The following is a 17,681-nucleotide window of genomic DNA, read 5'->3' on the forward strand; positions in this document are numbered from 1 at the left end:
GTCAGTAGAGGAGAGTCTTCTAGTTAGGCACAAGCTCAACGTTTCCACATTTGATGAAATACATAAATGTTGTCCACAGTAGAGCCTAACCATCAGGTTATAAAGAGCAACCAGTAGCCTTGGCAGTAGCCTGTGATGTCCGAGGGTTTCCATGGTGTCCCTTTGGTGAACGACTCAGCATGTAGCCCATTCCTGGCCTTGTAGGTTGGCATAAAGTGTCTAGTTAGGGTATTGTCTCCTGTATTATTTGCTGACTCCATTTAGCTTCCTTTCATGTATGTATGTATTTAGGAAGCTTCTACATTGGTAGGCCTTCAGATGGCTTTTCAAGTGTTTCTTCAGTATCAGTTTTCCTCCCCATCTTCCCTCCTTTACCCTTCTCTCCCAGCCCTGTCTCTATTTAATCTTCTCATTGCAGATTTCTCTTTGCCTCTTCATACCCTCCAGCTCCTTACTTGATGTCTAACCTCTGTGGTTTTTCAGATCGTAGCACACGTACTGTAGGTTTAAACTCGAACACCTACAAATAAGTGGAAATGTACAATATTTGCCTTTTGGAGTCTGGTTATCTCAGTCAGGGTGGTTTCCTTCTTACTTCATCCATTTACCTATGAATTTCATATTTTCACTTTTCAACAAATGAATAATATTTTGTTGTGTACACACCATATTTTCATTATCCATTCATCAGTTGATGGACGTCCAATTATTGGCTAATATAAATATAGTAGCAATGAATACAAATGAATAAGTAATTATCTCTGTGGTAGAATGTAGAGACCTTCAGATTTATGCCCATGAGTGCTATAGATGGGTCTTGAGGTTGGTCAGTTTCTAGTTTTCTGAGGAAAATCATTTTGATTTCCATACTGGCTGTACCAGTTTGAGTTCCCACCAGCAATCAGTAAGGATTCTCCTTTCCCTACCTCCTCACCAGCATGAGCTGTCATTAGTTTTCTTGGTCCTGACCATTCTGATCGAGATAAAATGCAATATCAAAGTAGTTTTATTTTTCATTTTTTGCTAGACAAATATGTTGAACACTTCTTTGAGTGTTTTTTTTTTTTAGCTGTTTGCATTTCATCTTTTGAGAACTTTGTGATCAGTTATGTGTGAAGGCCAATATGTAATTTTAGCTGTGGTAGGTTTTTGTTTTGTTTTGTTTTGTTTTAAATGAACTTGGGTACCATTGTATTTGGTACATAAATGTTGAAAAATACAATATCCTCTTAGTTTTTTTTCTACCTTGAGTATGTAATGTCCTTCTTTATTTTTTCTGATTAGCTTTGTTTGAAGTCTACTTTTTTTAAGATGTTAAAATTGCTATACCTGCTTTCTTCGTGGGGATTATTTGTTTGCAATAACATTTTCTATTCTTTTACTCTGTCAATTCTTGTTGGTGAGGTATGATTTTTTCATGCAGCAGAAAGATATATCCTATTTTCTAACCCAATCTGTTAGTATATATAATTTTTACTGGGGACTTGAGACCATTAATAACACGGAGAGATATCACTGAGCGGTGACTATTGATTTCTGTAATTTTGTTGTTGTGGTGTAGGTTCCTCCCACATACTTTTGATTTTCTGTTTTGGGATTACTTATTCTTGTGTCTTCTTGGGTATGGATGCCCCTTCAAGTAAAAGTTTTTCTTTTGGTGCCATCTGTAGAGCTAGATAGAAATTGCTTAAGTTTGTTTTTATTGTGAAATATTTTTATTTCTCTGTTGATTGGATTGATAGCTTTGCTGGCTATTGTAGTCTGGGCTCATGTCTGTGGTCTCTCAGAGATTGTAGAACATCTATCAAGGCCCTTATGACTTTCCGAGCTCTCTTGATAAGTCAGGTGTTATTCAAATGAGCCTGATTTTATGTGTTCTTGGTTTTATTTTCATTGTAGCTCTTAACATTTTATTTTAATTATATTATAAATAATTTAATAATTAATTATAAATAAAATATAATAAATTGAAATAAAATTAATTAGATTTTATTTAAAATCCTTTCTTTGTTCCATACATGTAGTGTTTTGATTATTATGTGTCATGGGGAATTTCTTTTCTTGTTCTGCTATTTGGTGTTCTGTGTACTTTCTTGTATCTTGATAGGCACTTACCTCTTTAGATTGGGAACATTTGGTTAAAAATATTTTATGTGACTTTAACCTTGGTTTCTTTTTCTTCCTTTCTTCCTATTATTTATAGACTTCGTCTTTTCATAGTGTCCTAGCTTTCCTAGATGATTTGTTCCTGAGTTGGTTTAACATTTTCTTTGACTGTCTATTTCTTCTACCTTGGCTGAAACACGTGAGAGTCTGTCTTCCATGTCTTAACATCTGTTCATGAGGTTTATCTCTGAGTTTTTTGCTTGATGTCTTTAAGTTTTCATTTCCAGTTTGGGTTTTCTTTCTTTTTAAAAATTTATTATGAATACACTGTTCTGTCTGCATGTAACATCTGCACACCAAAAGACGGCACCAGATCTCGTTATAGATGGCTGCGAGTCACCATGTGGTTGCTGAAAATAAAACTCAGGACTTTTGGAAGAGCAGCCAGTACTCTTAACTTCTGAGCCATTTCTCCAGCCCCTGGGTTTTCTTTCTTTGTTTATTAAATTCTACTTTCATGTCTGGAACTGTTTTCATTATTTCTTTTAACATTTTTTTCTGTTTTCACAGACTTCATTAAGGGATTTATTCACATCTTCTTTAAGGTCCTTGAATGTATTCATAATTGCTATTTTTGATGTCCTTGTTTTCTTCAGCTACATTACATTCCTTGGAGGCCTACGACAATAGAGCTACTAGCTTCTGGTGGAGGCATATCATCTTGGCCATTCATGTTTGTATTTTTGTGCTGGGATTTAGGCATCTGGAATTAAGTTTTGAAATGTTTATTGTTGTTGATAGCTGTTTTGTTTTTGTTGGGTAGGTCTGCTGTTGCTTCTGGATCCTAGACAAGCATGGTGGCAGTGTGAGGGGTCTCTGATAGAAAGCTCTTCTTTAGGTCTGAGTGTCAGACAGGAATTTAGATGGGCTAAGAGGAAAGGTTGCATGGAGCTGTGGGAATTACCTCAGGGGACACGAGGGAATGCAGGTAAGGTAGGAGAGGAAACTCCTCAAACCAAGCTGCTGCAGGACTGAGGGCAAATCTAGAAAGACCATGGTGGGGACTATAAAGGGTAAAGAAAAATGACCTATCTGAGGCCCAGCTGAGTGTGGCCACTGGAGTTCCTGACAGAAAGTATTGAGTGGCAGCTGACACAAAGAAATGTACATGGGATGAATGACAGGACTGAGGTGGTCCATGGGAAAGAGCTACGACGGGACTTCGCCGTAAAACAGAGTCCCCAGGGAATGGAGGTGGGTTGGAAGGAGAGGATCTTGCAAGCAGGCTGCCACTGGAGTGAGAGTAAGTTTGGAAACATCATAATGGATGAAGGACAGTGAAAATCACCTCGGTGAGTTGCATCCAAGGCGGTGCCTGGTGGGAAGTCTTTCTGAGGGTTGGTTGCTGACACAGATGGACAGAGATGGGCTGAAAGAGAAGGATAAGGGTTGGTGGGACACAGGTTGCCGTGACTTTATTTTTTTATTTTTTTTCAGCCTATAGCCTTTTTATTTTCAAATGTGATGACATTCATATATATTTCAAAATAATATACAAAGAGACGAGGTACAAAGAAAAGTAATGTTATGATTAAATGGCTACCTATCCTTTAAAATAGTTACTATTGAGTGAGAACTTATTTAGATTGTCTACCAACCTATAGATTTTCCTCATGCATATTAGTATAGGAAGAAGAAACGTCACCCAAGTGAACAATATAATCTAAGTGAATAATAAAATAGGTATTTGGGGGAAATCTATACAAATAATACTTTTTTTGTCAAACAAAAATTTTTTTTAATTGAAAAATAAAATCATTCATATTACATCTCAATTGCTATCCCATCCCGTGCATCCTCCCATTACTCTCTCCCTCCCTCTTTCACCCCATTCCCCTTCCCTATGACTGTGACTGAGTGACTGATGGGGACCTCCTCCCCTTGAATATGATGCTAGGGTATCAAGTTTCTTCTTGGTAGTCTGCTATCCTTCCTCCGCATGCCATTGGGCCTCCCCATCAAGGGGACATGATTGCCATGACTTTAAATACAAAAACACAGACCATGATTGTGGCGTGTGAGGGTCCCTGCAAACACTGTGGCTGGCAGAGGAATGATCTGTGTGAGGCAAGAAGGAAATCCATTCAGCACAACTTAGTTAGCTGGTGTTGGCTCATACCTTCAAAGCCACAGCTGGGGAAGACCATTGTTGAGTTTTCCCCAACAATATACTCAGCATATCCAGGTACTATGTAGGCTAACCAGCTGGGAGAGAGCTTCCAGAGCAGTTCCAACAGGCTAGAGACAAACATTGCACTAGCGTTCCTTAGTCCTTGTCACCTTTAAGTTCTAGTTACTATTTATTCCCCTTCTGGGGCATCTCTGATAATTAGCTTCCTTGTTTAGCATTAGAGAAGGGAAGGTAATTCCATATCAGACAATGTCTCAGACCAGACGGCACGGAACTCTGTTGTGCTGACTCAGTCTGTCCCTTCTAATGAGAGGGATACTTAACTGCAAACCAGCTCTCATCCTATAATCCTTTGACAGTTGTCCTGGGCTCCTAGTGTGGGCCGTTGTCACTCATCAGGCTCTTTGTCACCAGGTTGCCTGACTTCTGACCTAGCAGGTACCTTTTTAAATGGCTCCTTGCTGTGCTTTGCTCAAATGCTTCAAGCACAAGGGGAGTTTCTCAGCCTGTGTGGAGAGCAGGATCCCTATCTGCTTCTGCTGCATGGCTGTTCAGCGATGAGTGCACTATTAACTGTGTTTTCTGATTCGATAATTTTGCTTTTGGTCTCCAGTCCCTCTGCAGTATGCATTTTCTTTGTTTCTTGTGGGTTCTCTCCCCAAGCTGAGTTCTGCTCTCTAAATTCTCTGGTGCTGGAAGCGTGGTGCTTATTTTATGAGGCTCCCTCTGTCTCTCACCTGGCTACTGCCCTTTGCACATGTCCTTACTCCTTCCTCACTGCTGGGCAGTAACCTTCCTGTCCTCACCGACCTCAGAGGATGGCTGCTCTCCATCTATCCAGGCCTATCTCCCCAGGTTCCTGCAGTTGCTGGTGTGTGTCCTCTGCTGTCTACCTCCTTTGTGCGTGGACTCTAGTATACTGTGGCTCAGTAGGCGCTCTAGCAGAGTGTTCCACAAAGCATTTGAAACTGTTAAAGGTACAGATTTTCAATGTTATCTTTGAACCCCTTAGCTTAATGAACTCACTGTTTTCCATCTTTTTTTCCCCTTCTTCTTCTTTTAGGGACTTCTATCATGGATGTCTTCTTCCCATGTTCTCATTCAGAGAATTTCACTAGTTATCCAAAGTTCTCCAGAGATGTTTCTTTTTTTTTTTTTTGTCAGTCTTTTTAAAAAAATATATTTTAGTAATTTATTCATGTTACATCTCAATTGCTATCCCATCTCTTGTATCCTCCCATTCCTCCCTCCCTCCCATTTTCCCCTTACTCTCCTCCCCTATAACTGTGCCTGAGGTGGGACCTCCTCCCCCTGTATATGCTCATAGAGTATCAAATCTCTTCTTGGTAGCCTGCTATCCTTCCTCTGAGTGCCACCAGGCCTCCCCATCCAGGAGACGTGGTCAAATAGGGGTTCTTTGTAGTTTTTCAATGTTACCATCACAAAAGTTATAATTTTGCCATCTATTTCTCTACAAGTTATTCAGGTCATGTTTTTTTTTTTTTTCTGTCTTGTGATCTTGTTGTTATTGCATCACTCAGTCCTAACAACACTCTGTCCAGTGGCTCTTATAAGGGCTTTGGCTTACTAAGTATTTAAAATAAATGCACACACCATTTTAATCTGTTCTGTGTTACTAGATTTTTGCTATGTATCCTTCCTTTTGCTAGTAACCAAGAAATCTCTGTATCTCTTTGCTTTTTGGGTAGATGTGCTACATTTCTGCTGCCTTGATTGTTACTTAGCTAGAAAAAAAAACCTGGGAATTCTTGAATGGGCATCTGAAAGATGTCATGTTGGTATGAGGTACAGATCATATTAGCTGTCACCCAACTGACAAGCTTTCCTTCAATTTCAACGAAGATTTTTGTGGAGTGCTAAGGAAGTCTTTCTTATTCTGTTTCCCTGAAATAGGTCCTAAATGTTCCCTGGATAATACTATCCGCTAATGTACAGCTTGACAGCCATTTACCATGCGCTGTTGTATTTATTTTCCCTTGAGAGTGTGTTCTTGAAGATGCTGCACGTACGATCTTCAAAGGACAGGCTTTGCTATTGAAATCTTTCTTATCTATTTAGCATGGATGAGTCCTATGTGAATGTGACTGTTTTTGGCCTTTTTTTTTTTTTTTAATACTTGAACGTTCCTTTCAAGCCTTAACACAATTCAAATGTTCTTCGCCCTCTCTTGTTGATTTTTAGATTAGTTCCCAGGAACAGATAAAAAGCCAGCCATGTCCTACAATCTCCCTCTAAAAACTCCTATCCACTTCCTCTTAAACAGCTTTGGTCAGTCACTATGAGAGGTAATTCACATGACGTAGCAGCCTGGACACTTACTCTCAGAGCTCAGGCTCCTCTGATCCTGAGTCTCTCTGGACTCTTTGTAACAAAAATTCAGTGGCCTGCATGATGCAGATCGTGGAATCCTGAGCAATGTAACTTTATGGGGTTAGCTGAGTATACTTGGTTAATATTTGGACTCACTACTTATGAGGGCAGAGTTCAGATGTCGTCACCTTCAGTGCTTCAGGCAAATATGAAATTAATGAACAAGCAGCCATTTTTTAACCCCGGTTCCTGTCAAATGATCCAACATTGGTTATCTTCTACTTTTGGGTCCTGGAAGCATCTTTGTGACAAGTTGTGTTATTCCTGTAGAGCAAATAATGGCTGTTGACCACTCAGGTAGATACATTCATGGCACATGACTATCTACCTGTTCCAAATGCTACAAAAATAATAATGACCTTCACCAAGAAGACTATGAAACAGAAGAATCTAAAGCTCTCTGTAGCCAAATGCTCTATCACTAGGTATGCCTCTGACTGTTCACACTGCACACTTGATGCACAGCATGCAAATCACTGTTTAATCTAAAGATGCCACATGACTCATGACATCAGTAGCTCAGAGAAGCTGCTTTCTGTAGCCAAGTGAATAAAAACAGAGTCTAATTCCCTTCTTTTATGTCCATGTATACATTCAGTAACAAGTATGTCACTTGTCAAGCACAAAGGCCACATATTTCTCTGTGAAGAACTAAGGCTCTCCTGACACTAGAGGCAGGAGTGACTAGTGCTGAGCAAGCTCCACAAGAAGGGCAGGCTTTTGAAGAAGAAGCCTAAGTCAAGTTCAGGAGGCCACCACAGCAGGAACCCAGGCAGACCTTTGCCTTTAGGGTCAACATCTTTAGTGGTCCCTTTGTCTCCTGTCTAGATGGCTTCATATCTGTTGTGGTCTTCTATTCTTTCTCCCTCGAGGCCTCACTATCCATGCTCCATTATCTATGTTTCAGTGTGTTTTCTATCTGTTGCTTCTCCTGACTTTAAAACTCTTTGTTATATTCTTCTCTTTATTAACTAAACTCCAGAACTGACTGTGATGTGCAAACTCCCCACGCCATCTGGCCAGGCTGGACTCTGACAGTATTTCCTAAGTCGTGAGCACCTTGCCAGCTCTCATCACCAGCCCATTCATTTTCGGTTTTTCTTGTCTTCTTGCAGCTCCCCTTGTGCAGTTCCCTTCTATCTTTTAAATGCTCTTTGCTCAAGTATTTGTTTGCTGATGCTTTACCTTAGCCATGTCTGAATGGCATCCGTTCTCACAGCTGCTGCTTCCTGTCCCAGTGTTTACTACTACCTGACACCATGTGACAGACTTGTGCTTAGTGGCCATATTATCTCTCCGAGTTCCTAGGACGGTGTCTTAAGTAGAAGGACCTTTTATGTGTGGTTCATGCAAGTATCACAGAGAAAGTGATATGGCTTGTGTGTCTTTGTTCAAATACAATTACCATGTGAGTTTAGAGCTCACCCAGGATAGAAGACAGAGGGCATAGTTGTCACCTTGCAGTTCAAATAGGAATGTTCATATAAAAGGACAGGTAAGGGAGGCATTGTTAGTTAAGGTATTTGAAAAGTGGCCAAGCAGTGGTGGAGAGCAAGCTGTTCTAGAAGCTGAGAGAAGAGAGTAAAGAAGAAGGCACTACTTTTAAGCAAAATTTAGGTGTCACAAAAAAAAAAACATTACCAATTTTTGTTGGATTTGGGACACAAGAGTCATCAACGACCCCATTATGCTTTACAAATGGAACCTAGTTAGAGTAGGTAGGGAAGTACAAGTTGGGGAAATAGAAAGGGTGAGAAACATTAATTTGCCAACATTTAAAAACATATTTTGTAAATGGTTATCTGTGATCAATTATTAGCTTTTATTGAAGATACATAACAGTCCCAACTAACTGAGAATTATAGTCATGAGTCAATGGTATGTTTCATACCCACGACCTGCTCTGTCTACAGCAAGTGGCAGAGGCTAGACAATGGTTACCCAAGGCACCCTGAGCCCCATGTCTTGGGCATGATACCCTTTGGGTATCTGTACACTTGTCAACCAGCATGCCAATTGCAACCACAATGCCTTCATCGCAGGCCTTTTGAGGTACTGCTTCTGAAGGTGGCTTATAACCTGTTAACAAAACCAAACCATGACTAAAACCTGATAGAAACATAGATCCCATCATATTCATGATCTGAATCAACTCCTCTTGCTTTCCTCTGACCTCACTTGCCCTTGAATATTGATTGGATGAATTATACCCTGACAGGTTCCTGAACAATGTTGGCTTCTTTTTCCCACTCATTATGATGTTGACGTGGATGGTGTCTGTGGCCAGCATGGTCCGGAAGCTGGTTTATGAGCGAGAAATCCAGATAGAAGAGGTAAACGGCTTTGATAGTGCCTGTGGGATCACCAGCGAGCATTTCTGGAGTGGTCCTCCAAGCAGATCACCTGGTATCACTCTTTAGTCTTTCTTCCCTTTGCTGAACTCCTTCCCAGGCTCTAGGGGAGTCTCCCTCCCAGGAACATTGTTTTCTACTGGAGTCAGAGGGATAGTCAAGATATGATAGCTATTTCCCACTGCAACAAAAGGATATCAAACAAAGTGCATGAGATTAAAGGAACAAAGCCGCTGTTGCTCATTGGTAATTTGTATAAAACATTACTTTCTGCCTTCATTTCGGGTTCTGATTCTAAACAAGAATTCTAATACTTTGACCTAATATATTAAAGTTTGAAAATATCAGGCAACTACTTTTAAGAGTACAGGTTTGTAAGAGCATCTTGTGATGATGTGACAGCCTGTTGATTCTTGAAGACGAGTGAAGGCAGGTGATGATGGCCATGAATTGTTTGGTTACTGAAATGTCGGAACCAAGTGTCAAGTATTACCAATCTATACATCACTTACCTGTTTAAAACCATATCTATTCAAGGGTATCTGTGTTCCTTCCCTAAGTGGGTTTGACCCCCAAGCACAGGACCCAAGGGACAGAAGTTCCAATTTCTGGATTCTTTCTTATATCTACTAATAGCCAGTAAGCGACCATATCTCAGAGCTACTGATGCCAAGCCCATTCGTCCAAACTATCACCATGTGGTACATGAACAAAAGGTTGGTGGAGAAATTAATTTTATTAATTTACCTATGATTATTTTATAAAATGCATTCTATAGCTCATGTTAAGCCCTCGTGAGCCAGGGAGTTCATCTCAGGTTTCCCTCCATCATCTTCAGCTTTATTGAACAAAGTCTGCACAAATAGCCGGGGAAACAAAAGCGTAGACAATATGTCAACAAATCCACACCAACAGAAAACATAATGCAGCTGTGGCCCACCAAGCCTATAGTCTAAGATGTTTTGTTCATGCCTGTTCCTCCCATGCTTCTTCCTGGTGACACTCTTTCATGTCTAGCTTCTGTTTTTCTCCCCAAGAACATAGTGAACGGCTATGATGTCAGGAAGTCACCTTCTGACTGCCATTTCCTGGGCTGGGTTGACAAACCAAATGGTTTGCTTTCCTACTGGTGTTCTTCTTGCTCATGATTTCACCTGCCTTTCCTCAAGTGCCCACTGCGGGGATAACCCCAGGTTCCTTCTTTTCACAGTACATGCGAATGATGGGGCTGCATCCGGCCATCCACTTCCTGTCCTGGTTCCTGGAGAACATGGCCACCCTGGCTCTGAGCAGTGCTGCTCTTGCTGCCATTCTGAAGATAAGTGGCATTTTCATGCACAGTGATGCCTTCATCATTTTTCTTTTCTTGCTGGATTTTGGGGTGTCAGCGGTCATGCTGAGCTACTTCTTAAGTGTGTTTTTCAACCAAGCTAATACAGCAGCCCTGTGTACCAGCCTGGGGTACATGATCAGCTTCCTTCCCTATGTGGTGCTATTGGTTCTACACAACCAACTCAATTTTGCCATCCAGACCCTTCTGGTGAGTGACGTGCTCTGTAAGAATGCAAAGTAAAACCAATAGGTGCTCTCTAAGCATGGCACATTCCCAGCTTGCCAGTCTGTCTTGTTCTGACTTATATGGAGCATCTGGGGATCTCTACTCTGTATTCTGCCCACAGATGCAAGACTACAGTAGTAGTTCATTGACTTGCAGTGATGTAGTGGCAGGCCATTAAGAATTGTAAGTTTTTTTGTAATGGGATCTCTCTGAGGATTCTGGGAAGTCAGCATCCTCCTCAAGGAAACATATAACTTTGGGTTCTCTTTGTTTCATGCATGGAAAGAAATAGATTTCTGAAGCTATTTTGGAAGTTAAAAATAAGCATTTTTCTTGAAGCATCATGAGTTACATCACATTAAGTGGAAAGATCTCTCTGTTAGCAATGTCAGAATCACTCATCCGTTTGAAATGTATGCCTTGAAAAAGAGTAAGAAGGCTTTTAAGTCAGCGGTATAAAATGTTCAGGAGACAGCAACAGAATCTTTCTTGAATGTTGTCTGGCAGGCACTCTGCCTGACACATAGTAGGAAATCAGCCAGTATGAAGGGTGCATACACATCAATATCAAGTCATGTTCTTTACAGAGCTGGAGTTGTATCTAAACCAATTTACATATCGTCATCCAGCTAGTCAATGTCCCGACATAGCAGTCTGTTAGGAGGTGTGACCAGAATCATCTTGAGAAGGGTTTAGGGATATTTCGAGTGCCTAGATTGCTAAGGAGTGTTTGGAAACCTACAACTGGTCAAAATGTGGACCATAGCGTGCCCTGCCCCCTGTGAATATATCTATAAGACCACATCTAAGGCTCAGGAAATGTTGGGCAAGAGGAGGTGGAACAGTGGTAAGAGCCACAAGATCAGGAAGTCTGTTGTGAGACGGTGCTCTCTATATACAGCGGGGAAGCTGCCCCCTGAAGGCTCAAGAATATGGTCGCCTAAACAAGACATTAAAAAAAATGACACTGGCAGTTGACATTACATAGCAGGAGGAAATCTCACAAGACTCCACTCGTAGGTAAAGAGTGACAGGCAATTAATGCCTGCAGAGAAGAACGGAAGTCTTGTCTAACAGGTTATCTGATGCCAGTCAGCTCTAAACATATGCCTATATGTGCAACAGGAAAAAGACTCAGTAAACATATATATATGCATATATATATGTATGTGTGTGTGTAATAGCAATTCAGTAAGCGCTCATGAATTTTAGAGATCCCGGGGGGGGGGGCATAGGAAGAGTTGTTGAGGGAGAGGGAGGAGGAAGTTATGTAAATACAGTAGTTATATAAAATTCTCAAAAATTATCATAAAGACTTAAAAAAAAAACTCTTTCCAACATGAAATTCTTGAAAGATGAGTTTGTCCCCCATTTCCAGGGTGGAGAATACCGTCTGGGTTCCTCCAGAGCCTCATAGCAAATGCATATATAACAGCCCAATTAATTCCTCCAACTTCAATTAAGTAAAAAGTTGTCCTTTTCTTCTGGCACTGGGGATTGAATTTAGGCCCTGAAATACACTTGACAATTCTCTACCACTTTTTTTAAAAAAAAAAAAGCTTTTTTTTTTCCTTTGAGAAAGAGTTCTATTAAGTTGCTCCTGCTGGCCTTGACCTTACTCTGTATCCCAGGCAAAATTTAGACTTGTAATTTTTCTGCTTCAGCTCCCAAGTAGCAGGAGTTATAGTCAGACAACACCCAGCCAAGCTGTTCTGACTTTTGTTTTTGTAGCCAAATATACTTAATACAAACATGCACACCTAGGATATATTGTTCAGCTCACTTTGTGTCTGCTGTGCTGAGGTGTTCTCATCAAATTGACGAGCTTATATAATACCTGTAGCAACTTAAAAGCAATAATTTCGTGTTAGAGGTAGTCATGTATTCCCAGAATAATTAGTACAAGTGAGACCCCTGCTATCTCCTGCTCATAAACGTCTTAAGGATGTGACTTGAACTAAGATTCAAATGTTCTTATTTTTGCTTATACTTCAGACCTTATGTGTAAGGCATCTGGCCATACAGGACTTGTTTTGCACACGCAGATGCTTTCTAGCTAGTGATGACCTCTAACTCTGGTACACTGTATTTGAAATGTAACGCTTTTTCAGTGATTTGCCTTTTTTTGGGGGGGGGGAGTGGTGGTGCACAACTTCTTCCACTGAAGATAAACTAACAGCTTCCTTTAATGCACTTCTTTTTTTTTTTTTTTTTGTAGAATTGTGTAGATGCCACATCAGAGTGCTCCAAGGCATACATTTAATAATAAGACACAATAGTAAATTGCTCCATTCCATTTCTCACTGTTTTGTGTTCCATGTTTCTGTATTCAGTGCATTGAATTTATGACACCCCGAGTGTCGCAATGAAAAGAAATAATTCATTTTAACATTAAAAAGAAGCTGGCGAGCATGGTTTTCAGAGTGGTCTGACACTCTGCTAATCCCTTCAGGCTCACACATTTAAGTCACTGCCCGAAGCAGTGCTATCCTTAGAACCTTTGAATTGGGAGGTGTCTTCTTTGAATTGGGTGTCGTGAGTTTTCTGTGGTCACAATCAAACATTAATGGCTATTTTCTCCTTACCCTATCGACCCTGGCAGTGCTTGCTTTCAACCACAGCCTTCGGACAAGGAGTCTTTTTTATTACATTTCTGGAGGGACAGGAGGAAGGTAAGACGATGAGCCCTTAGGAGGTGGCTTTCTGTGATGCTCATAGCTATTAGGTGGTGGAATGGACAGGAAGTTTTGTTACCAAGTGAAAACTTTGGAAGGATACTCTAGTACTGAGTTTTGCTGATGGAACCTTCTCCTGCCCTAGTTGTTATAGTTCTGAAAACAGTAAAAAAATAATCATGTCACAGAATCTCTTGTTATAAATATCACCCAAGCCTAGTTGTAGATTCTGATTAGTACACAGGTCCTGTTTATAGTACATAATCAATCTACTGAGTTTCCAGAATCTTCTGGTTGTGGGGTGTGCTCATGCCTCCCATCTGTTAGACTGTGGTTGAACTAGGACAAGTCTTTCTGCAGCCTTTACCTCCTCTTCTGTTTTCACCTTCATTATTTTCTGGGTCTTATGTGTGATTAGCAAAAAGAGGTCACAACTATTACCTCCATTTTATGTACATATTTATCCATATATGCAGCTTAAATAACTTTTTTTTGAAATAAGTTCTTTAGCTCAGGTTTGATTTGAACTCCCTATATAGCAGAGGATGACCTTGAATGTTGGATCCTTTTCCCAGAACTTTCCACGTGCTGGGATCATGGGCATATGCCACCACATTTGGTTTATGGAGTGCTGGGCCTGAACCTTGGGCCTTGTGTGTGCTGGGCAAGCATATTTAACAACTGGATTGCATCTCCAGACCCTTAAAATAATTTAAAAAGTATTGATAGCACCTTTTACTTACATGAAGATTTTTATCATAATCTCTTAAGTAAGAACATATGTTTTCTAGATGGTCATATGGTTTGGGGATGTGCTTCAGAAATAAAGCAAAATATAAGCCATAGGTAAAACTCAATATTGGATGTATTGCCAGTTACTTTGCATTTAACAAATTTCCAGTAAAATATGTTCAAATGCCCCTTTAATCTTAAATGTTTTTCCCCTCCATTTTCCTTCAACCGATCTTCAAAGCAAAAACTGGACCTACAAGATATAGAAGAAAAGTAGTCACAATTAAATTAATTGATTATTTTGGTCTAAATGATAGCAAATATACAATGGTTAAAATATTTTAGAGCTGGGTTCTTACTTAATGCTACTGTGAATAGAAAGAGGAATAATGTTCTCAACTTCTATTGTAATTCAGAAACAAATCACAAACGTAATAAATAATGACTCTTTTCCACCATAGACTATCTATATAATATTTAACATATTTTCCAGAAAACTGCTCTTTAGTTGGGTTAGTAAGACTAGATACAGATGGCTTTCAAAGAGTTTTGGAATGTTGGAGATTGACGTGATGCTAAAGGTTGCTCATGGGTCCCTCTGAAACAGAGGTGAGGTCACACAAGCTAATGATGCCTTTGAAAACTTAGCATTATTAGTATTGACTCACTTTTTGTCCTACACAAATCTTTTCTAGAACTAGGAAACTCCCACTTCAAACCTACAGTACAAGAATTAGCCCAAGTAACTCTGTTCTTTCTCCTCTGGCAGGGATCCAATGGAGACACATGTACCGAGCCCCAGAGCCAGGGGGCATGACCTTTGGCTGGGTCTGCTGGATGATTCTGTTTGATTCAATCCTTTATTTTCTGTGTGGATGGTACTTCAGCAACTTGGTCCCTGGTAAGAAGTCTTCATTTTTATTAGACAACAAAGTAAACAGGATGAGTACAGGGGAAAGTTCTTGGAACCCACAAGCAGCTCTCAGTAGGTGGGCTTCTGCAGACCACACAGCACAGCTCTGTTTTTTTAAGAAGTATATAAAAGTGGTAGGTATGAGAGTCAAAAGAGTTTGGGGCCTATGGGGGGTGTTGGCCTGCACATAGATGAGGTGTCTGGTGGTTGGAGGCAATGCGTGATGGGGTAGGAGAAGCGTATGTGGCCAAAACTCGTCTGGGGGGAGTCAAGTGGGACCTACATTGGTAGATTCTTGAGGAAGCCAGATAAGGGAGCATGTGGTAGAAGAGTTGGCCAAAGGGGGTGCACTCAGGGGTCACTTCCTGGTCCAAGCTTGTAGGTAAGTATTACCCAAGATAAGGGATTTCTCTGAACGTAGCATGCTTCTTTCTTAACATGGCAAGCACAACACAGAGGCAGGGGGATGACATCCATCATGGGGAGTGTGGGAGGGCCAATACTGGAGTAATGAATTTCTCTGCTGAGTCAAGAGAGACAGAGGCATACACTTAACATTTGGTTCAGGATAAAAGGCAGAAAAATTGTATTATAAGTTTGAAAAACATATTTTAGAGCCGGCATATGGGTAGTATTATATTTTATTGCTGAATTTGCTTGTGACTCTGGCTATATACTTTAAAGAAGAATTAACCTCTATCCTTTAAGATTACAAACTAGAAATAGAGATTCCAAACATGAAAATGTAAACAGAGGCATGGGCGGAAAAACAAATCACAGTTTTGGTTGTGAAACCCCATTTAAGAGTTGGAGAACTCACGGAATTCTTGAAGACTAGCACACATAAAAGCATAGGTCATTGAAAAGACATTTTCACAGGTATAAAAATATGGCCTCAATAATAGACAGATGGTATAAACTTACTTGGTAATTTATTTTGGAAAAACTTGGATTGCATGAAATTAGAAAGTAATAAAGTGAATCTAGAGGGCCAGAATTGGCAAGATGCTGGGTAAGAAGCAGGAGCACAGCAAAGAAGCTGAGTGATGCAATAAAGAGATCCTTGTGGTAGGGTGTGATGTTCCTTTATAGAGCAAGAATGCAGTCCTGAGCTTAGAGACGTGAGCCGGGGGCCTGGAGAGATGGCTCTGTGCTTAAGAGCGCTTTCTGCTCTTGCAGAGGATCCTAGTTCGGTTCCTAACACCTATGTCCAGCAGCCCACCACCATCTATGACTCCAGCCCCAGGGGACCTGACGCCCTCTTCTGGCCTCTGTGGGTACTTGGACTCAGGTGCTCATAGTCTCACAGACACACACTTAAAAATACATCTTAAAATATACAACTTATTTTTTTAATGAAAGAAGTGAGCCACGCTAGATATGATTACACACTCCAGTAATACTAACATTCAGGAGGTCTGAGGCCACCCTGAGGTATACAGTGAGGGCCTAATTTTAATCTTTAAAAAGATAATGAGGACCTGAAAGAGGAGAAGTCAACAAAAATAAAGATGAAAATGCTAATGGATTTTGAGGGTCTGTTAGTGCAGGGCCACTGATCCTTAGAGGAGCCAGAATCAGCTGGAGCTAAAGGCAATCAACAAAAGTCACCAGAAGTCAAGCTGGATGTGCCCAGCAAGTGATCATCACACAACATACACAATTCCTAAGAAGAAACACGTGTTTGGCTAGAGAATGGCTGATTTCTTGAACTTCAAGGATAAAGAAAAGAGTCCTACAATCACAAAGACCAGCAAAATCAGGCTACCCTCAGCAGTGCTGTGGTGAGATAAAAATGTGCTCTAGGACCAAAAGTGCTCTGACTCTGTCAAAACCTGAGATATAAAAATCCTGATGTCTTCACTAAGGGTTTTATTGCTGTGATAAGAATAGAGCCAAAAGAAACTACTTGGGGGCAAAAAGCATTTATTTCAGTTTCCACTTCTGTGTTACAGTCCATCACTGAGAGAAGTCAAGACAGGAACTCAAACAGGGGAAAAGGGGGAAAAAAAATAAGAAGTCAAATAGGGCAGGAACCTGGAGGCAGGAGCCGATGCAGAGGCCATGGGAGGAATGCTGCTTACTGGTTGTTCCTCATGGCTTGCTCTGCCTGCTTTCTTGCAGCACCCAGGGCCACCAGCCTATGGAAAGTACTAGCAAGTATGTCAGGGTCCTTCCAAATCAATCATTAATTAAGAAAATGCCACAGATAGCTGCTTATAGGCCAGTTTTAACTAATTCATTTTCTCAGTTGTGGTCCTCCCCCCCCCCCCCCCCTTCTCAGATGTTTAGGTTTGAATCAAAATGATAAAAATCCAACGAGAAAAATTGAATTGACCCCTTGTGGACTTGACAGACAAACACATAACTTATTAAGCTGTACAATTTCCCACTTTCCCTTTTAATTCATCCCCAAGGTCTCATACTGATATCAACATTACAATATAAAACATTTGAACTTTTAAAAGTCTGATAGTCTTTAAAAAATTCAAACATTTTGTCTGGCCATTGTGGCACTGGTTTACATAGTGAGTTTAAGGATAGTCAGGACTATGTAGAGAGATCCTGTATCAATCAATCAACCAGCCAATCAACCAATCAATCAATCAGTCACTCAACCAATGTTACCAGGAGGCACAGTCTTACAATAAACTCCTAAAGAAGCTGTATTTAGTCATTTGTATGTATATACATACATGTATGCAGTAGCAACTAGTGAAAAAAGAGGCCATGAATTTGAAGGAGAGTGGGGTGGGGTATTTGG

The 17,681-nt window shown here is 40.5% G+C and overlaps 1 protein-coding gene across 1 annotated transcript in view; it reads left to right on the plus strand.

The window, feature by feature from the left end:
* The window catches only part of Abca13 (ATP binding cassette subfamily A member 13), a 403,635-nt gene that overhangs the window by 141,223 nt on the left and 244,731 nt on the right, over window positions 1–17,681 (plus strand). Inside the window, exons 31-34 of the mRNA XM_051164717.1 lie at window positions 8,907–9,021; window positions 10,250–10,579; window positions 13,200–13,269; window positions 14,774–14,905. Of these exons, the coding sequence (XP_051020674.1) occupies window positions 8,907–9,021; window positions 10,250–10,579; window positions 13,200–13,269; window positions 14,774–14,905 (647 nt within the window). The remainder of the gene's footprint in view (window positions 1–8,906; window positions 9,022–10,249; window positions 10,580–13,199; window positions 13,270–14,773; window positions 14,906–17,681) is intronic.

The sequence above is a fragment of the Acomys russatus genome, chromosome 22 (genome assembly GCF_903995435.1).
Source record: "Acomys russatus chromosome 22, mAcoRus1.1, whole genome shotgun sequence".
NCBI classification, from domain to species: Eukaryota; Metazoa; Chordata; class Mammalia; order Rodentia; family Muridae; genus Acomys; species Acomys russatus.